The sequence below is a fragment of the Taudactylus pleione genome, unplaced genomic scaffold, assembly GCF_031769625.1.
Source record: "Taudactylus pleione unplaced genomic scaffold, aTauple2 ptg000848l, whole genome shotgun sequence".
NCBI classification, from domain to species: domain Eukaryota; kingdom Metazoa; phylum Chordata; class Amphibia; order Anura; family Myobatrachidae; genus Taudactylus; species Taudactylus pleione.
The window spans coordinates 290,854-315,731 of NW_028285250.1; the positions used below are offsets into that span (position 1 = coordinate 290,854).

The 24,878-nt window shown below is 46.5% G+C and overlaps 1 protein-coding gene across 1 annotated transcript in view; it reads left to right on the top strand.

Moving 5' to 3' along the window:
• The first annotated feature begins 7,840 nt into the window (after positions 1 to 7,840).
• Positions 7,841 to 24,878, top strand: part of HYOU1 (hypoxia up-regulated 1) — a 39,373-nt gene continuing 22,335 nt past the window's right edge. Inside the window, exons 1-11 of the mRNA XM_088458737.1 lie at positions 7,841 to 7,986; positions 8,481 to 8,585; positions 14,773 to 14,866; positions 15,816 to 15,894; positions 17,649 to 17,803; positions 19,669 to 19,745; positions 21,526 to 21,707; positions 21,973 to 22,088; positions 23,447 to 23,633; positions 23,797 to 23,931; positions 24,084 to 24,166. Of these exons, the coding sequence (XP_088314863.1) occupies positions 8,513 to 8,585; positions 14,773 to 14,866; positions 15,816 to 15,894; positions 17,649 to 17,803; positions 19,669 to 19,745; positions 21,526 to 21,707; positions 21,973 to 22,088; positions 23,447 to 23,633; positions 23,797 to 23,931; positions 24,084 to 24,166 (1,181 nt within the window). The 5' untranslated portion in view covers positions 7,841 to 7,986; positions 8,481 to 8,512. The remainder of the gene's footprint in view (positions 7,987 to 8,480; positions 8,586 to 14,772; positions 14,867 to 15,815; positions 15,895 to 17,648; positions 17,804 to 19,668; positions 19,746 to 21,525; positions 21,708 to 21,972; positions 22,089 to 23,446; positions 23,634 to 23,796; positions 23,932 to 24,083; positions 24,167 to 24,878) is intronic.

A 24,878-nucleotide genomic window follows, 5' to 3' on the forward strand; every position in this document is an offset into this window, starting at 1 on the left:
TAAAGCAGGGCTGGTATAAAATACTCTATATATATATATATATATATACACATATATATATACATACATACATACACACATACATACACACATATATATATACCGTGGCTTACCTCCACGCCGGGAGGCTGCTCATGTGGCCGTCATTCTGTTATGGCGTAGAGGCAAGATGTGTTAGCAGCGTGCTGTCCCAGACTGGTGTCGTTCCTGGGACTTCTGTTACTGGTGTACTCGCCTTATATATTATGAGCGTGCGTGCTTCAGGTGAGCTATTTTAGCTCCAGAATAACCCGTTTTTTGAAGAGGGAATCAAAAAAAAAACGATCTCAGTTTAGGCAGAGTAGCTAGTACACCATGGAGTAACCTTCACAGGCTATGATATCAGGCCATTAGATTAAGCTAGGCACCCTTTGTTATAAAGCCAAGGGGAAGCCTGACAGTGGGTAATACCCTGCGCTGCAATGGCGGCACTGTGTCCCGTCAGCCCAGCGCCTCTAGCCGGGAATGTGCACCGGCTGAGTAACTGGCCCCTCTCAGAACCGCATAACGCGGTGTTATAGTGCAAACAGGGGTTTACGCTAGTTCCCATTCTGCTAACAACTAGCTATGCACAGTAGCTAGTACTATACAGAACTGGAAGGTTTTAAAACCAGCCTATAATGTAGTATATGTGCTGGCACCTATATAAGCCTACAGCACCTGGTATTCCCAGGTGGTCTCCCATCGAAGTACTAACCAGGCCTGACCCTGCTTAGCTTCCAAAAACAGACGAGATAGAGCGTGTTCAGGGTTATGAGGCATAAGCCTGGGGATGGGACGCAATAATGTGCTAACCCTGGTTACGGGTAAGCTATAACCATAAGTTCTGGCCCCAGCAACCCGAACAATGACTAGTACAAGTACTATACATACTATATATCTTTAATTAGGTTAAGCCAGGTGCCCTTTATAGAACCAAGGGGAAGGCATGACAGGGGGTAACACCCGTTGCTTGCAAACTCCACACAGCTAGGACCACGGTGGGAAGAGAACCCACGACCTCACTGCTGCGAGGCAGCAACGCTAACCACTACACTGTCTGGCAAAATGGCGGGACCGTGTCCCGTCAGCACAGCGTGTTTAGCTGGGAATACTCCTGTCATACAGTGACGGACATCCTATTATTTACTGAAGCACTCCCAAAAAGGGAGGGGTCTCGTAGGAAACCAGTGCTAAAGCACTCCCTGCTGCAGGTAGTGCACTGAGCTATACTGCTTGTGTGCAGGTAGATACTGCTGCCCATAATAGGGAAGCAGGGGCACTGTTGCAGTCGCTGGACTGTATGCATTCCTGAATTACCACACTGTGTGAGCCACTGATATACTCCAGTCAACACAGCGCTACTTGCCCCCGCAGTAGAACCGCATAAAAGCGGAGTAGTTGAAGGTCCAGCCAATGCCGATAACACGGGAGGAGCGATCATGGCTCCTACACAAGCGAGGGGGGCTTAATCATCATTTGGAGGAGCGGGCATGTAAAGTTGCTCAGCACAGCCAGGAACTGCGTAACGCAGCGTCTCCTCCTGTTAATAGATGAGAGCTGCTAATCGCTAAGGCAGTGCTGTATTATGCCTAGCCCGAATACTGAAATGGAGGGCCCAGGTCTGTAGCGCGTGGAGTGCGCGCCACCGGAAAGCCTTCTCCCTGTACAAGCACTGCAACAGCGCCCGCACCTCCCTGCAAGTGACAACGCAGCATACAGGGCGGGAGGGTGCGCGGTGCAACGCAGACCTCACCGCTGTCAGCCTACTAACAGCCATGCTGGGGAAGGGGCAGGAGACCCGGACTCTGCCGATTTCAGCTATGGCAGGTCCTGTCTTCCAGCCTCTCTCCTGAGCAGAGGGGGCGGGGGGAGGCCGGGGGGGGGGTGGGGGGGGAGTCAGCGCTTGCCCATCTGTGTTGGAACTGACTGCTGGCATTGCTCAGGCAGGATGTTCCAGAGCGTTGAACAGGGAAGCGCCATTATTACAGTGAGCCGCTTACTAACCTCAGGGATGCTGCTGCAGTGCAGACTACATGAGGGGGGATCCCGTACAAAGGCGCAGCTGTGCTCATTAGCTCTAACCGCAGCGTGGCACGCGCTGTCCTTGAGCCCAGCGTTTTGGCCTTGGCCGGGTCGCCGCTAAGCCCCGCCCCCAACGCCACATTAATGGCGGTAAATCAACCCCGTCCCGCTAACGGGGACTCTGCACTACAAGCGCTGTTATTTTCCAGCCTCTCTCTCTAGGCAGGCATAGCGCTGTGAGAGCCAGCGTCGGTGCTTCTTCAAATAAGCACCGGCACAGCAACCAACCGCTAAGAGCGCTGTACCGCGCTCTACAGCGGCTAATGAGCATAAGCCAGCGCCGGTGCTTTCATACAAGCACCAGCGCGGCAACTTAGAGCCGCGTTGAGCGGCTCCTTAAGCCCCGCCCCAGCCTCGTTATGCAGGGCTATAATAGCGGGGCTGCAGACTCCCGTTATGGTAGCAGTGGGACGCAGCAGTCTTGCTTTATCCATCCCCTCATTTAAATAGGAGAGGGGGAACAGTGGCTAGGATAAGCCAGAGACCCGGACGCTGACTGCCGAGTGCAGCAGCGGGTCTCATCAGCAGCTCCGACACTGCCTGTTTACTGGCAGGGGAAGGAGGCTGTGTAACAGCCGCGCAGCGCGCGCTGTCCTGAGCCCAGCATTTTCGCCCACCACTCCAGCTAGTCAGGAGTGGTGGGATATACTTACGGGCTGTTGCGGCCGGGATGCTGGGCTGAGGGGGCGGCGAGGAACCCGGACACATGCCGGTGTCAGCAGTGGCGGGTCCTCGCAGGGTCCGATGACTCCATCTGCTGGTGCCCCCTCCTCAGGGTCACCGGACACAGGCTGCAGTAGCCGTGTGGTGCCCTCCCGGCGGCTCCCCCGTAGCAGGCAGACTGTCACAGCAAGCAGTCTGCCTGTCCTCAATGCTTGAAAAATAAAAAATATGAAAAAGGCTGGAGACAGCCAGATGTGCGACCGGCTCTCTCGGGCACATTCTAAAAACTGGGGCTGATGGGGCATAGAGGGGGAGGAGCCAGTCACACTTTTAAATTATTTAAAGTGCCAAGCTCTGCTCTACCACCGTCTATACCCCACTGTCTTGAACTCCAGTGTCCCCTAGTGGATGAAGGAGAAACATAAAGTTGCCAAGTATTAGCAAATGTGGAGTAATACTTCCAATAAAATGAAGACATTTTAGCCAGCTCCAGACTTATAAATGTACAGAATTACTACCAATAGAGCATGCAAAAAATACACAGGTAATGAGGACACTTTCTGTCAGCAAGTGACTAAAACCACTCCCCAGGATTTAGTGAGCAGACCTCAGATATGAATGAGTAGGTATTCTTACATTGATTACTCAGGGCTGGAAGTAGCAGCAGTGCAGCCAGTGCATTGCCCTGGGGCCCACCGCTATTAAGGGGCCCGCACCTGCCCTCTCCTGCGGGGGGGCGGAAGAGCCACACAATACTCTGGAGCCTCCCAGCCATTGCGGCAGAGTCGGCATATATAATTCATTCATATTGCTCTTTTAAAACTATCAGTCCAAAGGGCATATTTATCAATTATCAGGTTTGACACCTGATGATTGTAAATTATAGATCACCTGGATGTATTAACATTCACATGCAGGGACAGGGGTTCCGAAAGGGGTTTTGCAGTCCCCATAGAAACATACAGAGCTATATCTGCTGCGGCCCCTCCATGGTACGTACATTCAGGGAATACTTAAGGGTAGATGTACTAAGTCTTGGGGGCCTATTCATCATCACTTAATTTTCACAAAAGCAGCTGAAAATGCACATTTTCACCTGCAATTGTAAAAATTAAGTTTTCGGGCCATTCATCAAGAGTTACCCACAAATATCTCTTACTTACCTTCCTCTATCGGAATGACCCGCTATCCCCATACACTATTATCACAGATATCTCTTACTTACCTTCCTCTATCGGAATGACCCTCTATCCCCATACACTAGTATCACAGATATCTACTGCTTACCTTCCTCTTGCGGAATGGCCCGCTGTCTCCATACACTAGTATCACAGATATCTCCTGCTTACTTACCTCTTGCGGAATGGCCCGCTGTCTCCATACACTAGTATCACAGATATCTCCTGCTTACTTACCTCTTGCGGAATGGCCCGCTGTCCCCATACACTAGTATCACAGATATCTCCTGCTTACCTTCCTCTTGCGGAATGGCCCGCTGTCCCCATACACTAGTATCACAGATATCTCCTCCTTACCTTCCTCCTGCGGAATGGCCCGCTGTCCCCATACACTAGTATCACAGATATCTCCTGCTTACCTTCCTCTTGCGGAATGGCCCGCTGTCCCCATACACTAGTATCACAGATATCTCCTGCTTACCTTCCTCTTGCGGAATGGCCCGCTGTCCCCATAACTAGTATTACAGCTATCTCCTACTTACCTTCCTCTATCGGAATGGCCCGCTGTCCCCATACACTAGTATCACAGATATCTCTTATTTACCTTCCTCTTGCGGAATGGCCCGCTGTCCCCATACACTAGTATCACAGATATCTCCTGCTTAACTTCCTCCTGCGGAATGGCTCGCTTTCCCCATTCACTGGTATCACAGATATCTCCTGCTTAACTTCCTCCTGCGGAATGGCTCGCTTTCCCCATTCACTGGTATCACAGATATCTCCTGCTTACCTTCCTCTTGCGGAATGACCCGCTATGCCCATTCACTAGTATTACAGATATCTCCTGCTTACCTTCCTCTTGAGGAATGACCGCTGTCCCCATACACTAGTATCACATATATCTCCTACTTACCTTCCTCTTGCGGAATGGCCCGCTGTCCCCATAACTAGTATTACAGCTATCTCCTACTTACCTTCCTCTATCGGAATGGCCCGCTGTCCCCATACACTAGTATCACAGATATCTCTTATTTACCTTCCTCTTGCGGAATGGCCCGCTGTCCCCATACACTAGTATCACAGATATCTCCTGCTTAACTTCCTCCTGCGGAATGGCTCGCTTTCCCCATTCACTGGTATCACAGATATCTCCTGCTTAACTTCCTCCTGCGGAATGGCTCGCTTTCCCCATTCACTGGTATCACAGATATCTCCTGCTTACCTTCCTCTTGCGGAATGACCCGCTATGCCCATTCACTAGTATTACAGATATCTCCTGCTTACCTTCCTCTTGAGGAATGACCGCTGTCCCCATACACTAGTATCACATATATCTCCTACTTACCTTCCTCTTGCAGAATGACCCGCTATCCCCATTCACTAGTGTCACAGATATCTCCTGCTTACCTTCCTCTTGCGGAATGACCGCTGTCCCCATACACTAGTATCACATATATCTCCTACTTACCTTCCTCTTGCAGAATGACCCGCTATCCCCATTCACTAGTGTCACAGATATCTCCTGCTTACCTTCCTCTTGCGGAATGACCCGCTATCCCCATTCACTAGTGTCACAGATATCTCCTGCTTACCTTCCTCTTGCAGAATGGCCCGCTGTCCCCATACACTAGTATCACAGATATCTCCTTCTCCTAGTTACCTTCCTCTTGCGGAATGGCCCGCTTCCTCTTGCGGAATGGCCCGCTGTCCCCATGCACTAGTATCACAGATATCTCTTACTTACCTTCCTCTTGCGGAATGGCCCGCTGTCCCCATACACTGGTATCACAGATATCTCCTAGTTACCTTCCTCTATCGGAATGGCCCGCTGTCACCATACACTGGTATCACAGATATCTCCTACTTACCTTCCTCTTGTGGAATGGCCCGCTGTCCCCATACACTAGTATCACAGATATCTCTTATTTACCTTACTCTTGCGGAATGGCCCGCTGTCCCCATACACTAGTATCACAGATATCTCCTGCTTTACTTCCTCCTGCGGAATGGCTCGCTTTCCCCATTCACTGGTATCACAGATATCTCCTGCTTACCTTCCTCTTGCGGAATGACCCGCTATCCCCATTCACTAGTATTACAGATATCTCCTGCTTACCTTCCTCTTGCGGAATGACCGCTGTCCCCATACACTAGTATCACATATATCTCTTACTTACCTTCCTCTTGCAGAATGACCCGCTATCCCCATTCACTAGTGTCACAGATATCTCCTGCTTACCTTCCTCTTGCGGAATGACCCGCTATCCCCATTCACTAGTGTCCACAGATATCTCCTGCTTACCTTCCTCTTGCAGAATGGCCCGCTGTCCCCATACACTAGTATCACAGATATCTCCTACTTACCTTCCTCTTGCAGAATGGCTCGCTGTCCCCATTCACTAGTATCACAGATATCTCCTAGTTACCTTTTCCTCTTGCGGAATGGCCCGCTTCCTCTTGCGGAATGGCCCGCTGTCCCCATGCACTAGTATCACAGATATCTCCTGCTTACCTTCCTCTTGTGGAATGGCCGCTCTCCCCATACACTAGTATCACAGATATCTCCTACTTACCTTCCTCTTGCAGAATGGCCCGCTGTCCCCATACACTAGTATCACAGATATCTCCTAGTTACCTTCCTCTTGCGGAATGGCCCGCTGTCCCCATGCACTAGTATAACAGATATCTCCTGCTTACCTTCCTCTTGTGGAATGGCCGCTATCCCCATACATTAGTATCACAGATATCTCCTACTTACCTTCCTCTTGCGGAATGGCCCACTGTCCCCATACACTAGTATCACAGATATCTCCTAGTTACCTTCCTCTTGCGGAATGGCCCGCTGTCCCCATGCACTAGTATCACAGATATCTCCTGCTTACCTTCCTCTTGCGTAATGGCCCGCTGTCCCCACTAGTATGGGAACAGAATTCATCAAGCTCCATAAATATAATATTTTTGGAGCTTGGCTGCGGAAGCATTCACCATCTTCAGATGGCGAATGCTCCTGCTCCGGCATCGGAACTCCTGCCCTAGGCGAAGGATGTCTGGTTTGCGATGAGTGATCCTTTCAGATCCCTCCGCTTCTGTCCGGCTTCTTCCGCTGGACGTCGGGGCTCTTGTGCGCATGCGTGACCTGTAGGTTGCGTATGCGCAGTCCCGTTACTGCTCCGACAGGAGCAGTGAAATGATTCATTGCTCCGAAAAGGAGCAGTGAAGCAGCTCGTGGCGAACAAATGTGTTCGCATCAGCTGTCACCGTGCCGGAGCAATGATGAATTGCATCGGTAGACGCGGCGAGTCAGAATGTTAATAAACATCATGAATAGGCCCCTTGGAGAGAAAGTGGAGAGAGATAAAGTACCATCTAATCAGCTCCTGTCCTTTTTTGAACACAGACTTTAAAGTGACAGGATCTGATTGGTTGGTACTTTATCTCCGTCCACTTTATCTCTCTCCAAGGATAGTACACCCCTCTATATTCGCGGGTATCCCCAGAAGATGGGTGTTTTCTGGGAATACTCTGCAAATATTATTTGATAAATAGGCTCCAAAGTCACCTACTGTATTAACAGTGACTTATTGGGGTATCAAAGATTCTAAATAGAACAGGTGGACAAGATGCACATAGCAAACCAATCAGATTCTAGCTATAGTCTATCTAGTACCCTCTATAAAACGATAGGTAGGAGCTGAAGCACACGTCACCGGCCCTGGTATTAATCTGCTGCTATTAGTATTACTAGTACAACAAGGTGATGAAAGAAAGAAGAAACTCATAGGATGACGTCACTTGGTCGTGGACCAATCCTCGCCTCTCAGAACGTGGACCAATGAGAACGGGGACCTGGAGTAATCCCTGGAGAGCCATTGGCTGGCTCCCCGCGCTCGGCTGACGCCGCTGCTGCCGGCATAGCGGCCAATCAGCGGGCGCCGCGTTCCGGCCTGTGCGCGAGAGACCTGCTGCTGCTTCTTTACCCGCAGCGCCGCGCACACCGCACACACACACAGGGCACGGAGCACCGGGAGGTGGGGGGAAACAGGTGAGAGACAAGTGTGTCTGCCATCCAGTGACAGGAGCCGGCTGCCCCACGCTGCAGGTTGTAGGGAGACAGCAGATATAAGTCTGTGTGCAATAGTGGTGGCAGTATATATTGCAGCCTGTATGTCGCTGACATATACCGTAGTATAGTGTGTGCATATGGGGTAAGGAGGCTGCTACATAGAGGGGCAGGATGACTGGGTACACCCCTGGTCACAGCACCCTATGGCACAGACATGTCAGCATATTCTCTAAGGAGTGCAGTGGGTGGCATCTGGGCATGCGTGGGGCACAGAGGTGCGGGCATGGGGCACAGGAAGGGTGTGCTGTAACTAGAGGAAGGACTGGCATGTAGGTGATATAATTGGGCAATGAATGCACATGAGCCCCATATGGGGAGGTGTGACCAGCACTGGTGTAACCATGCTTTGTGTACTGGGATTTTGTGGTGATGTAACATAGGTTCATGTAATCCATGTTGTGTTCTCCCTGCAGTTGTGCATAGTGTGTGAAGAGATCCCTGGAAGATGGGGCTTCCAACATGGACCGCCGTACTACTGCTGCCGCTCTGCCTGCTAGTTTTCCTGGCCGCCCACACAGGTGAGACACGGGATGCAATATCCTGGGTTACCCTAGGCCACGTCTTATTGCAACATCGGTAGCCTGTCGCCTAGGGCTAATCTGTGGTTTGCAAATGTAACCAACTCATTAAAAGAAAAACTGTTTTATTTTTTTATTGCTGCTATACAGTTCTGGTGTGGAGGATTTGGGAGGGAAGTTGGAGGATCTGTTATAGGTCATCTTTTAAATTTGTCATTTCCATGTGTCACTATTTAATCTCGATGTTCATTGCCTAGCTCTCTAACCTGGGTTTTTCTTCCCAAATAGTGATATATATATATATATATATATTTTCCCAATAGTTTTTCAACATGTTGGAGCTTTTCTCCTTCATTTAAGTGGCAAATTTGATTGTGTGTGCTTCAGTTAGAAAACCTATTGTAGTGGATGAGAACATTGAATGAATGGAAAAAGCTCAGCCTAGGGAGTTTCCATTACTAGACATTAAGCTAAAGGTGGCGTGTAGGGCGACTGCCGATCCGTCGGCAAACGGATCGCGCTGTCTCTGCCGGCAATTGTGCAGTCTCCGCAGACCGCACGATATGCCGGCTTCCCCCTCCTTAATCTGAATGGGATCGTACATCGCACCCCAGGTCAGATGGTCAGATGGTTTTGCAGGAAGATCTGGGGATGCGAGGTACGACCCCGCGGGAGCGCACACCCGATATCGTGCCCATACACGGCACGATATAGTACCTATATCGTGCCGATCTGTCGGATCGGCACGCATATCGTGCCGTGTATGGGGGCATTTAGTGTGGCGTTTGGATACCATGATAGAGATGTCAGGTGTGTCACAAATGATCCTGTCTTTCTTTTTCCACATACCACAACTTCTCCAGCAGTATTGATAGGATTTTTATCACATCAAAAGAGACTTTGAAATCTTTAATTTAATTGCCTAATTAAAAAGCAATTAACGCTGACCACCACCACCTGGTAATCTAAAACGCTTCTTCACTGCTAAACGGAAAATACTGCCTTAATAATTTAGTGACAGTCAGCACTATTGTGCATGTAGGTTCCTCCAGCGCCTTTTAGATGGATAACTAATAATAGTAAAACAATTTTAAACATGTTTGATATAAGGACAGGTCTTTCCTGTATATCATTAAGCAACATGGATACTTTTTAATTTTCTTTGATGCCTTCAACATATTGCAGTCCTGAGAAACCACTTTATAGTTGTCCACAGACTGTGACCTATTAAGCACAGTCCAGGCTCAGATTTATGTTGTTGTACAGGGGTTGATAGAGCAGGTGGCTGTTTCTCACTGACTTCCAGACAGTGTTCCTGCCCCTTTTGATCAGACAGGATGTTTGATGTAAGTGGCAGGTGTACAGCTCTTGGTCAATATTTACACAGCTACTGCTGTTCATGGTTAAGGTTGTAAGGAAAGAAATAGTAAAAAAAAAAAATGTTAGGTCTTACAGGACCCATGTTAAAAGGTTTCTTTAACCCATTTTAACCCCTTTGCTGCAGAGTGTGGCTTGTACTCTGCATATACCTTTAAAACTGTGGAGGATGAGCCCCACGTCCATGCGGCTAAGGGGGGCCAAAAGAAAATAAAATTAATTGACCACCTTCCCACTTGTCACCAATACTGGAGGTCAACGTTGCGGGTCTGGAAGTGACAATGTCACGCATCACTGTTGTGTAAAATAAATAAAATATATGAATAAGGATGGATTTTAAGTTGCTCTATCTTTCCGACCATCGAACTCTTTCTAACCCATGTTCAGTATGATCACTGGGCAATAACCATTACAGTACAGAAAAATCATGGTTCTCCTCCAACCTGACGTCCACCCACATTATTAAGAGGGGGGGGGGTCCACTCTTTAGATTGATGGAACCCCATACTAGTTACTATATTGTCTGATCACCTGTGGGCAAAAAGTCCAAGTATATCTTCTGAAAATACAATGTGTTCTGGAAAAAAAGGTATAGTCTGTGTCAGAGCTGTAACTAGACATTTTGGTGCCCTGTGCCGGAGAGCGCATTGGCACCCCCATTTTTTTAAATAGGGACATAAGATAGTGCACCTGAAAAGAGCCATGGCCTCATGGGGAAGGGCCAGGGAAGAGATGCTGGAGATAAAAGAAGAGGAAGTTACAAATGAAAATTATAACAAACTGGAAAATTGACAGGCCGAAACTGCCCTGCGGTGCCATGGCACTGGTCGCACTACCCTAGTTACGGCCCTGATCTGTGATGCTGCATAAAAATAAAAAAAGCCTCAGCAGCAATGGGGTTAAAAATGTAATGGATATTGCTTTTAGAGTTATAAAAATGTATGAATGTGAAGCTTTATTTACAGTTTTGCTGTCATAGTGTCTTGTGTTCACTCCAGGATTGTTTTAGGACAAGGTGCTGATCACAAAGGAGGACACTTTTTTTTATTTTTAACGGCACTTTTTTTTTTTCTTTCTTTTCACCATGTTGATTTTTACACGTTTGCCCACAAGCAGTATGACAGTCATGGGAAAACGTAGGAAATATAGGCAGAATATCGAGAGAGCGGTGTGTGAGCTCTATCGGGAGATTGATGCCGAGATTTTCTGTTTTTTACCGACCGATCAGATAATCAAAGGAATGCATTTGTGGACAGTTTGTAACCGTTTTATCGGCGAAACGCCAAATCAATCGTCCATACACACTGTACAATATATCAGACCAATCCCCAATTATTGGCAATTCGGCCCAATAATTGTGTAGTGTGTAGCTAGCTTTAGAAAAAGCAAGTAATTGTACTTCTTGGTAAAACCATGTTGCAGTGCAGGTGGGCAGGTGTAAAATGTGCAGAGAGATTTAGATTTGGGAGGATTGTGTCCAAACTGAAATCTAAATTGCAGTGTGAAACTAAAGCTGTCCAGGATTTGTGGGCTGCATACAAAGACAGCCACTCTTTACCCCACATGTAAAAAACAAAATGATGGATCTGCTCCCCTTGTATTGCATCATAGGTGGCGGTTCAATTCAGAGCGATGCCGAATATCTCTGGGAGGGATCTACCGGAGCTATTCAATTCACTGCGCTGTTTGCTTATTCGCGAGAACCGGCATTCAAGTGCCAGCCGGGTGGCTATCGTCGCCGCACTAAGCAGGATAACAGCCGCGCGGCCGGCCCTTTCGTTGGATTTCTCCTCGCACCCTCAGGGGGTGCGAGAAGGAATCCTTAAGTTCGAACAAACACGTGAATTGAATAGCCCCCATAGTTTGTCCAGGTACACAGTTATTTGCTCGATCTTACTCTATTCCCAAATCTGAATCAGGCCCTTTGTCTGCTGAGCTGACGTTTAAGCATGGGTAGGCAGCCCATTCACACTCACTCAAACTCTATCCAAATAAGCTTTTTAGGGTCTGTTCCACTTTTAACCCACCCATGTATAGGTTTGTAGCACATGACAATGGCAACAAAAGTGGTTTTCAGTTTTACGTGAAGAAATATCCCTTTCATAGCTGAGTAGGCGTGTGCAGAACTAGATGGGACATTATTCTCCATGTGCCCATAAGTAAAAAGAAAAACAACAACAAATTAAGGACCCAGTAACTCTAATATGCAAGTTTCTTTATGATAAGAGCTGGTAATAACACAAACCTATGTAAAGATGCGATCCTCTCTGAAAGGCATTATTCTTTCTTGTTTAGCTCTGCGGCAAGTGTACATATAATAAAAAAATAGAGATCATATGAAGGCCAAATACCTTCTGTATCAAGTGCTAGGACATATGTCTGGGGATGTTAACATTACTCCTATTGGTGTTCTCCATATCCCACATGTGGAAAACAAGCCAAATGGAACTGGAGACAAATACTGCTGTCGGGGATTATTGATCTACATGCTGGCATGAGAGAAACAGATCATGGGCCACAGTGTAATGAAATGGTGCAGGGATCATTGCATAACAAGCTCATATCATTTTCTTCTGCTTTGTTTCATGCTTCATGTTAGAGTAGAACAATGCGACCAGTAATCGGCCTGCAGTGTGCTGCTGCTGATACTCTCCCCTGTGTGTTTGTGGAACGTAGCTGATGGAAACTAAAATAATAGCTTGACATACAATTAAAGTGAGTTTGAGTGGAAATTTACAGTGGGCTGGTCCTTAAGCTGCCCACACACATAGCGATATTTTACCCGATCTGGCCGATTCCGACGCATTGGAACGATAGATCATGTAAAATATGCCAAAATCGTGAGTCCCCACTCATGATCACGATACGATGCGCGTCCCCGTAGGTCGCACATCGCATCTTCAGATCTGCTGTGCTGTAGGGTAGATCTGACAATCTCAAGTCAGGATACACTGGAGTAGTTAAAAGGCACGATAGATTGTGTGTCACATTGGCAGTATTTTCATACCAAATCGTGTGCCGGACTGCCGGGGAGCTCCCGGGTAGAGGTCAGGGGAAAATCGTGTACATCGGCTGATCGGGAACACATCCCTATGTCTATGGGCACCTTTAGGCACCCCTCCAGGGGGATGTTAGGGTTAGGCACCCCCCAGGGGGAGGTTAGGCTGCGGGGAAGGGGGGGTTAGGCACCCATAAGGGAGGGTTAGGGTGTAGAATAAGGTTAGTCAATACTTACCTTTGGACGATCAGGATTTTCACCACTGCCAGGCTGCCGCTGTGGCCGGCGGTAAATCATACTGATTCCAGCTGGAGAGTACTTTTTGTTTACTAGTCCTTATTTTACATGCAATGTCTCCTTAATTAGAGAACTCATGCACAAATACCATATTTATCATTCATTACAGTAGAAGCACAACAATAAGACATTTATCCCTAGAGCACAATAATGTAATGTGTCAGGGGGGGGGGGACTTGTGTACACATAGAATGTACTGACAAATTGTTGTGCTGCTCCCTCGCACTCTGCAGATGATAGCGCTATTTACATAGCGGTTGGGCTGCAGCGCTCACGTGTGCCTTGCAAATAAGTGAATTTGCATTACAGTATTAGACAAGTCAATGCGTTATAAGCCTACTGGAATCAGGATAGAGTGTGCACACATTGAATATAGAATGAATAAGAAGAAACAGTGCTACAGGTGTGTATATCTAATGTAATTAATACTGCAAAAGTGCCAATAAAAAACATGGCTTATTAAAAACAATTTAGTAAAAGAACATATGTAGCTATTATAAGGCTGTCTGCTTTAAATCGAAGCTATAATGTATCTCAATAAATGCAATTTCATGCAATACAATGTTGCATATATAACGAAACAATCTTACTAGCGGGGTATAATCTAGAAGACTATCAAGACAATATGGGTCTCATTAGAACATTCCAAAAACATATTGATGTATAAAAGTGCATATGAAACGTAGGCTGCGGCATAATGCCTAGAAAAGACCCAGCGTATCACTGAGTGGCCGGTAAGCAGGTCGCACACAGTGTTGTATCAAACGGCTGCATCCGTCTGGTGTGATGCCACCAGGTGACAGTCCATGGGCACAGGATGAGAGCCACTGTGCTTGCCGCGCGGTGTTGGCGGTGGAATGCCGCCCTATGACAGTCCTTGGGCGCGTGATTAGGGCCACTGTGCCTTGCCTCCGGTAACTGTCCATGGGCGCAGTGAGTATGCCGCTGTGCCTTACCGCCAGATTGCTGTTCCTTTGTGTCTGGCTGCAGAAAGCCACAGCAGCGGCTGCTGGGACTTACTAGGTATTACACAGCCGCGGTGAATAAGTATGGCGTCCCATGTGGGGCACTAAATAGCAGGACCAGCTTAAGCATGCAATCCCAATTGTTGCGACTCAGACTCAGTACAGATTCGGGCCCTTAGAGTGAGGGTGAACTGAAAATACATTTTGAGGTTAGAAATTTAATTGAACAACTTTCTCTAGTGGGTAGAAAATCTGTGTGAATGCTTCTTTGGTACTTTGATTATTATTGGCCATAACGAGGCTTCCTTAGTCGGACTCTGGACAAACGGAGAGTAATGCATACCAAGTAAGGTATTTCCATTAAAACAACATTAAAATTGCAAAGCATTTTATAATCTGTTTCTTCAAATCAAACTTCTGTTTCCGATCTTCCATGTAATAATCGGTAACCATTTAGTGCTGTGCTTTTTATAATGTGCCTACAACAGCTGATCGTATCCTGTGCCCTGCTAAGACACAGCGTGACCTTTCTCCTCCTTTCCCCTTGCAGAGTCTGTGGCAGTCATGTCTGTGGATTTAGGCTCCGAATGGATGAAAGTAGCCATTGTCAAACCTGGAGTTCCTATGGAAATTGTGCTAAACAAGTAAGACATTGAGGCTTATACATACAAGCAATATGCAAATGTGTTGAGGATTAAAAACAAAACAAAAAACATTTACACATTTGTGCGCATCAAGGCTCATTTATGAGGAAACGGACGCCTCCTTGCTGCCTCTGCGTGGTCCCAGCACTGCGACTGAGGTCGCAGCCTAGGATCACCATCGGAACAATCGATGTCGATGTTTGCATAGTTGAGCAATTATTTACTACTGTGCAAGTTGTTCTGATTACCCCCAACGGTGCATGCGTTACCCTCGGAGTATTCACAAATAATCTTTCAAGTGAGCGCAAAAAAAAACCTGTTGCGTGGGCCTGTTATGGGAGCGTCGATGCCGTGTCTCTGTAGCAGGCTGCTTTCTCAGGCGCACTGTCGCTTCCATAGAGTCCATGTTCAGGCAGGTGCAAGTGTCGGTGGTGGAGTATCCACCGGCTGAATTACACCATGCACGGGCAGTGAAAGTGGGTGTCTCAGGGCTTGCACATTGCCGACGCACTCTAGTACACAAGGGTAAGGCTGAAACTAGCGTTTGCATAATATCGCAGCCACTGCATTGGAAAAAAAGCGCGGCTGCAATTGCGTCTATCTCTGACCTTCTAGGTGTTTCACTCAAGCACAAAAAAAAAATAAAATACATTATTTATAGTTTACGCACAGTGTTCTAAAAGCCGTATTCCACTGTTCCTGGAGCCATCTCGCTCTTGTTTGTGCATCAGTCTGAACATGACTCTTCCTACGTTTCAAACATTATTGCTGCAGTAGTTAAAAAATTATCATTGAATGGTGTGCTTACCTCATTACCATCTGTGCGCTGGCCTTCCCCCTCCTCGCGGTTATCTGTGCGGTGGCCTTCCCCTTCCTCACGATTACCATCTGTGCGGTGGCCTTCCACAATTTTTTGTTGAAACCTAATGTTTGTTGCTTAATTCTTCAGGGAATCAAGGAGGAAGACCCCTCTTGCTGTTGCACTGAAAGAGAATGAGCGTCTGTTTGGTGATAGTGCTGTAGGGATGGTAAGTAACTCTCCTCGTACCATGTTTAAACTACATACTAAAACGTGGTTTTTATTAGTACAAATATCAAAATTTATATCAATGAAATCAGCGGGATGATTTTGTTCATGTATATGGGTATATAATATATACACTGAAGTGCCAAAAGTCATGGGACAGCAGTATGTAATGGTAGGTGGCGTCACCGTACTGTGGCATCTCGGAAATACCCGGACCTGCGTCGGTTATAATCTGACATCTCGTGAACGGTTTGAACACCGGTTAAACTGCTCGTGGCAAGGACGATCGCAGAACTATCGCAGTTCGATTGGGGACATTCCATTTCCGAAGTTGTGCAAACATTCAACATTTTTCAGTCTACGGTGTTACTTGTGTACTGGGAATACCTCATAGAAGGCATTACCACCCACCGTAGACAGCGCGGAGGCCGAACACCGACTCTTAATGATCGTGACGGTGTCTGGCCAGAATTGTCCATGGTAACAGACAAGCAACCACGAGAGTGCCCCTGTCAACACTACGACACCAGACTCATTGCCTCACCTCAGCTCGCGATGTTGCTAATTGGACCCTGGGGGATTGGCAACATGTGGTGTGGCCCAATGAGTCACTGTTCCTTTTGTTTTGAATTAATGGTAGGGTACGGGTGTGGCATGGTCGCCAGTTGTTGGCAAGGCACCGTGTGGGCTCCTGGTGATTCCATAATGGTGTGGGGTGTGTTCACGTGGCATAGGTTGGATCTGCTGGTCTGCCTGAACACATCATTGACCGGTAACCTCTACAGTATGTTGCGTTGCTTGTTTACCATTTGCAGCTCTTCATGGACTTCATGTACCTCCAAAATTATGGAATATTCCAGCAGGATTAGGCACCGTGCTATCAGTCCCAAATTGTCCAGAATCTGTTGGAGAGTCCAGATGAATGGTGTGTCCAACATGGTCGACCGACATGAACCCAATTGAGGATTTATGGGACATGGTGGAGAGGTTCATTAGCACTCAAGATCCTGCACCTACAATTATCGTAGTTGGCATCCTGACGGTCAGAATTCCGGCTGTCAGGATCCTGGCGCCTAAATCCCGACAGCAGTCTAAATCCCGGCCCCAGAATCCCGATCGCTGAAATCCTGACAGGGTTAGGGTAAGTCACTAGGGGGAGGGCTAGGCTGCGGGAAAGGTGGGTTAGCGGGAAGGTAAGGGTTATAACACTTAAAAAAAATTATGTTGGGATTATGACTGAAGGGATGCCGCTTTTGGTATTCTGGTCGTCTGGATCGTGTATGAAACCTTTGGGTAGCTACCAAGATGGCATGAGTCAACATCCCACCAGATGTCTTCCGTCCACTTGTGGAAACGATGCCATGTTGAGTTGCTGCACTTCGCCGGGCTAGATGGGATCCTATCCGATACTAGACATCTATCCCATGACTTTTGGAACTTCAGTGTATATGTGTGTTTATATATCTATTTATCTATCCTACTTTTTCTTCTTCCCTTTTTTTTTCTTTTTTTTTTTTTTCTTCTCTCTATATCACGCTTCCTGGCTCCTCACTGCTTGAGTGACTATTATTATCTGTAAAACATATTACTGGAAACATGAACGATGAGTGATGGCAAGGGGGTTTAGGGGATTTCATAGCCAAAACACACAGCACTAGTGGTAACCATTCATTTTATTTTTTGCTTTTACAACCTTATTATAGATTTGATTATACAAAGTAACGTTTGTCCTATTGCTTGTAATCTTTTCTACAGGCAGCTAAGAACCCCAAAGTGACTTTTCGGTACCTCCAGGATTTGTTAGGGAAGCGGGCAGAGAACCCACAAGTTGAAGCATTTAAAAATAGGTTTCCAGAGTACAACATCGTGAAGGATGAACATCGGGGAACAGTTCTACTCCAACTATCAGAGTAAGTTACAGTGATCTCATGTCGGCTATGATTTTTTCCTCCTCGATGCAGGTATAGGCTGCATAGGATATCATTAAGTGAGATGATATGCCTACATTTTAAAGCTGCACTGCCACCTGCACAACATAGTTATTGGGACACCAAATGAGAAGCCAAAATATCTGCAATAGTGACTTCTCATTTGTCGACCTGCTGACCCCTCCCTCTAAAGTATCACACAGCCAGAGTTTTCAGCCAGTGCTGTGAGGTCCCCCAGGGTCCTGGAAGGGGGATGGGAGCTGTAATCAACTGTTGTCTCCTTAGGTGGTATGGCAGCTGTAATGACAGCACTCCATTGTAAAGATTTACTTAAAATGAGCCTGTCTTCTATACACTGTGGGCAGTCATTTTGTAAACTTTGCCAGTTTGTGTGAGAATACAACCTATCAATGCACTTAGGGGGTCATTCAGACCCACTCGCAAGCGGCAGTACGCTCGCAAGTGGGTCGATGTTCCCCACTACGCATGCGCGCAACGGAGGGAGCTCCGTCGTGCGCATGCGCGAGACCCGGACTGCGACAGCCAAGCTGTCGCTCCGGGTCTCGCACCAAAGGGGGCGTGCTGTCGATGTTGATTGACAGCACGCCCCCTTTGGTGGGCGTGCCGGGGGCGTGCCTGCCAGACGGAGGCGTTCCCATGGGAACGCCTACCGTCTGAAGCCGGCTCCACCGACATCACGAGTGATTTTGGCTCTGATAGAGCCAAAATCTCTCCAGGGCTTGTGGCAGGGAGACCCTACCGCAGGGTCTCCGTCGCAAGTCTGATGGTCGCGATGGTGACCCACAGCTATATGAGCGTCCAGGAGGACGCTCCATTTTAATGGAGGAGGGCCCTGATTCGGAGCGAGCGCTCTGGTCAGAGTGTCCGGCTCTGAATCAGGCCCTTAGTCCAAATGTTTTTGATAGATTGTCTAGCACATTCCTCGGTGATGGTCATTTTGTGGACTGAACAAGTTTGAGAATTAAACTTTTTTTCCTCTTTCATCCAGTTGAGGGTTGTTGCACCATGGGTTATAGAGTGCTGTTCAGGTGTTGGGAAATGTGTTTGAATTCTGTAAAGATGCGATTTAAAATCAGTTACGTGTCACAAAACACGGCTGGCTTCTTTACATATATCAAGGATGCATATCTTCATGTACCAATCGGGGAAGAATGTCGCAGTCTACACCAGAGGTTCTCAAACTCTGTCCTCAAGGACAACCATGCTTGGGCACAGGTGACTTAATTAGTACATCAGTCTTTTAAGTTGAACCATCTGTGCTCAACCATGAATATCCTTAAAACCTGGACTGTTAGGGTTCCTTGAGGACCGAGTTTGGGAACCTTTGATCTACGCAGTCACCGGCAGGTGTCTCCATTACCAATTTCGTGCTCTTCCTTAGGTACAGAGCCAAGTATTTTCACAAATAATAGGACAGTAATAGCTGGCCTCCGAGGAGCCAGAGAAAGGGAATCACAGTTCTATTTGTACACTCTGCTAATCAAATCTGGATCCTTGTCTCAGATCACCCTAGATTATGGAGTCACATGGACAGCTAAAAAAATTATCAGAAGTCCATACCAACGTAGTGCCCAATTCTGTGATCTCCCTCCATGGTCATTGTGTCCCCCAATGGACTTGGAGAAATTGATTTAACAGAAGTACAAAAATACTGTGTGGGCTGGTGTTTTTATATGAATAATTCTAATTTGTCTAGAAAGAATTATAATATTGTAACATATTGCCAGATTCACACAGGCTAATGCTTTCCTCAAAAAAAGGGAAAAAAAAAAAACCTTGGTAATGTTTAAGCTGCTCTTATTCTATGCTTTGGCATGTGTTTGCAGAGAACAGATATATTCTCCTGAAGAATTACTGGCGATGATGCTGAACTACTCCAGAACTCTTGCTGAGGATTTTGCAGGTGAGTTCTAAAAAGTCTAATGTACCTTTGGTCATTCGCATGGTTTATCAGGATAGCGGACACACACATAAATTGCTGTTGCCTTAAATCCTACGGCAACATTTTGTTCTTCACTACAGATAAATCTGAGAAATATAGTCAGTTGGGAACCCCCAAGGTCTTCCCAACATGTAGCAAATCTGTCATTCTTCTGGACAACTTGATCACTTCCAGGAGTAACCGCCTGTGGTACAAACTGGGCATGGAAAGGGTTGTAATACAGTCATTTTGCCAGACCCATCAACGTTGTGCCCCTTACACATAATGCCTCCAGAGGTAGTGACACTGTAGTAGTGCCCCTTACACAAAATAAAATACAAACACAATACTTACCTTAAGGCACGCTCCTGCGTCCGCTGCCGTCTGGTCCAACCACTCCTCGGAACTATGGGAGAGACGTCATGACTTCTCTGCTGCTGCGTGGAAGGAGCCAGGCGTCGGCTGGTAACAAAATATCAGCGGGCGCCCGGCAAATGGAGCCTTCCTGCGTCGCCGGGCTGAGTGCTGACTGGCTGGGTAAGGTGGGCCGGAGGAGGAGGCACTGGTTCCTCCCCCAAGGGGAACTGACGGAACGCAGTTTCGGCCCACTTTAACCCCTGACTGTACCTGCTTGTTTTAGATAAAGGGACCATGCCATCTGGCTCACCTGCCGCAGGGAATAGGCATTTGTTATTACCATTAATAACTGCCTGTCACTGACTCCTGCTGTGTCGTAAGAGGTTTAGTTGCTGCCATCACCCAAGTTCTAACATCAGCCAGGAAGTGATTCTAGTTGTATGTGGTAAAGCTGCTGCATCACCACCTGGCTGGTGACTGCTAATTCACACAGGCTACTTACTGTGGGTCAGGTCTGCTTTGGCTGCGAGCAGAGGTAGCATTTGGAGACACTGGGCTCAGTTAAGGACAACTGGAGAAGCACTTATATGGTGTTCACGGAATATAAAGCAGATGCATTTGTCTTGAAAGCAAGTAGATGCTTGCTTGTTATTAATCTAAAATTGTCTGAGGGGCCCCAGCAGCAACATATATAGTTTTATTTCCTGTCTTTAAGAATAAGGATTACTGTGGTCCTTGACTAGCTCGCTATGGGGTTAGTCACATCTTGGAGGACACTAACTTTGTCATGTTTGGCCCATATCGCAAAAACATATCCTCTATCTGGTGAGAGGAAGGAAAGGGAATATACAGTTTTGAAGTTTGGAGTAACATGCTCTTTTCTGTGCTGAAAGCTAGGGGCTTGTGATACTGCAAACGGCAGGTCATTTATTCCCTGCCACCTAGCAGAGTCCTCATCCGAATGTTTGCATGACGGAGTAATTCTTGCAATAGATAGAACTTATGATTTAGCCCAGGCCGGTTCCATCAGGTCGATCGCACCACATATGGGTGTGCAAGGCAGCCAGTCATCCGCCTCACTGATTGTGCATAGGGCATCTGCCTCTGTCTGCCCACCAATTTTGCATCACAGTTTAAATATGTCCAAAAAAAAACACTTACCCGTCACTAAAGTGGCACCACCAGATGCAGCCCTGGCACTGCTCCCTTTGTTTGACATGGCAGAACAGTTGAAGAAGGGAACGGCTGTAGTGCGCATTCAAAAGTAAAGAGTTCATCTATAATTACAGACATAACTCCTCTGTGATTAGTCAGTAGGGCTTTTGCACCTAGTTCTACTAATTTTATATGTATCATTATTAACCTATATTAATGATAACACGCTGTTTTATTTCCACTTTACTAGAGCAACCCGTTAAGGATGTAGTGATTACGGTTCCGGCCTTCTTTAACCAGGCGGAGCGCAGAGCAGTTCTCCAAGCTGCTCAGCTTGCTGGTCTGAAAGTGCTTCAGCTTATAAATGATAACACCGCAGTGGCTCTGAATTACGGGGTCTTCCGGAGGAAAGATATCAATTCCACTGCTCAGGTTTGCATCCTCTTGCTCTTTACGCCTAATTATATACCACTCTCCTCCCCCTTCCTCTGCCTGTTCTTTCTCTTCATAGATATCTCTGTTATGGGACTTTGTTTATAGCCCTTCACCTTGCCCCACCCCCTCCCCCAATTTGATTTTAAACTTCCTTTATTGTTGTCACATAGTGTTTGTTTTAGTAAGTGTATTGCGTCAAAAAAAAAAAAAAAATACTATTGGGGAAAGAAGTTTTTCACCTATACTTTACCATGTATTACAGAACATTATGTTTTATGACATGGGATCAAGGAGTACAACATGCACCATTGTGACCTATCAGACGACGAAGACTAAAGATTCAGGAATGCAACCTCAGCTTCAGGTTCTAGGCGTTGGGTACGTAACTCGTTGACCTTGTTCTGGGAAATGAAGTTGTATCTGGTTACTGCTGAAATGTTGCATAGTTTGTGTTTTTGATACAAATAGATCTGTGGTTTGACACACGTAATATTTGACCCTGGCAATGAACTGGTGACCATTCATAGCAAGTCTTGGAGAAAGCCATTCCCTGGTAGTGATTAGACTATATTTTAATCTGTTATTTACACATTCCTCTCCCTCTAGACCAAATAAAGGGAAACTCGTATTAAATATTACAATATTCATATTAAAAATTTACCGATGTTGGTGTGTGACGATCACATGTGGGGAAGAATGGCTCAGCACATGAGTGAGGGAAACCCAGCAGCGAAGGGATTCAGTAAAATATTTGGTTTAATTTTGCCTCACTCTGGGGCGTATTCAATTCCCGATGAAAAGTCCCGTACTCTTTGTATGCTGGACTTTTCGCCTGTTTTCAATGCTATAAAGAATCGCGCGTGGTCGCTTTTTTCCGTATTCAATTCGAAATCGTCAAACGGGGCCCCGGCGAAACTAATATGCGAAAACTGCTGTCAGATTTGGGGAAATCAGCCTGATGCCCCCAAAAAGATGCACTGACAGTGGGGATCATTCTAGATACCCCCGAATAGCCCTGCTTGATGGTATTTGGGGTACTTAAATGCTCTCAATAGCTGTTGTTGCGCGGTTTTGCATAAGTGGTGAAGAATAGCATTTTGCAGTTTGTGGTTTTGTTTGTTTTTGTTTCATTTTTATGGGGTCAAAATAATTAGTCCCAGCAAATTTGGGGACCTGAAAATGGGGGCTAGCATATTTTAAAGTTGCTAAAGTGTATTTTTAGAAATCGTTAAAAATCCGCCTTCCGCAAGCACCTGCAAACTTAAAAATACCTGGGGCATACTTGGGGACCCCCCTGGAGTCTATTTTTCGCTACTTTTAAGTTTGTCCCCCAACTTTGAACTTTTTCGCCCCCAAAACGAAAGTACTTTGGGTGATCAAAAGACTTTTTTTTTTTTTTACTTTTTTTTTAACGGTTTACCTTTGGGGGACTGTCCCGAGGTTGCAGGGGGGTTCCTGCAGCTTTGCACCCCAAAACCCCAATTCTGCACTTTTTTCTTTTTTTTTTCTTTCTGACACCTATTCATAGGCAAAAATTTATCGCGGGCATTGAGTTTCCGCACCGACGAAAAGTCTTTGCAATTGAGTAGGTAGGAAACTTTTTGCATGGCGAAATAACATCACCGGCGATACCTTTCCGCAGAAACAGACTCATCGAGGCTAATCGAATATGGCCCTCTATATGCATTCACAATTGGGACACTTGAATGATCATTGTGTTTTTTTTGCCATCGAAGGTTTGACCGTACGCTTGGTGGAATTGAGATGGATATGAGACTTCGGGACCGTTTGGCCATGCTGTTCAATGGACAGAAGAAATCCAAGAAAGATGTCCGGGAGAACCCCAGAGCAATGGCTAAGCTGCTGAAGGAGGCAAACCGTGTTAAGACCATTCTAAGCGCTAACAACGACCACATGGCACAGGTACATCTTCGCCTGCACACATCTTAGAAGGGGAGGACGGGACTTCTCAATTGTTTTAAATAAAAAAAGCCTCCTGGATGTACACACTGACTGAGAGAGCGAATATTAGGTGGCCAGGAGTGTACACTGTTTTTTTGCTATGAAATACTTTCTTTGTACGTAGATCGAGGGTCTTATGGATGATATTGACTTCAAAGCCAAGGTGACTCGTCAAGAACTAGAGGATCTCTGTGCCGATCTCTTCAATAGGGTTTCCGCACCTGTGGAGAAGGCTTTGCGCAGTGCTGAGATGACCCTGGTGAGGATGACACTGGAATTGGATCATTCAGCCAAAAGCTGTTTTTTTTTTGTTTTTTTTTTCACCCTCCTCATGCTGCCTAATGTGCAACATATCTATAACATATCTATAACATATATCTGTACTTAACTGTAAAAAAATTTTTTTAATAGGATCAAATTGATCAGGTCATCATTGTGGGAGGTGCCACCCGTGTCCCCAAAGTTCAAGATCTGCTGCTTAAAGCTGTGGGCAAGTGAGTATAGAACACATTGCTGGTAGTATAGTTATTCAGTTTCCTGTACATTTACGCTATCTGGACTTTATTTTTTTCACTTTCTGCATTAAAGAGGCGGCCACAGATGTTGGGGTTTAAGACCCCACCCCTTAGAGGTAGATTATAAGGGAGAATGATAATTGAAGAACTGTTTCCCTGCTTGTCGGGAACTTCCCTCTGCACCATCTTCCATTCATTGGAAGGTTTGGTGTTCAGCCAGCATTAAGCCGGATAAAGCTGGCAGGAAGGGCATCTTTCTTGGTAGAATGGGTCAAGACATCAGGATTTGGAGCTCTCTGAATTTTGCTGTTGACCTTTGCTCCCTGGGAACACCAGGGGTCTCCACACTGGCCAGATTCATTGGAATCCTTCCAGTGCTGCTGCAGCCCCAAATACGGCCTGTTTACCACTCACACACTTGCTCCTACTGGATTGAACCAATCCTGCACTGATCTACTGTTGTTGCTCCCAGAACTACATTCTCCTGTTCACTTCCTTAGGTAGTGGGAAAGGCATCCCGAAAGTGCAGGATCACCAACGATGACTGACCCTTTGGCACTTCAGCACATTATGCTGCAGGGTCCCCCAATCCCTTCTGGACCATCACGTTGAGTTGTAAAACCTTAATCAGCACTTGCACAGCAGGCTTTAGTACCTTGCTTATATTTACTTAATTATACACAAAGACGCA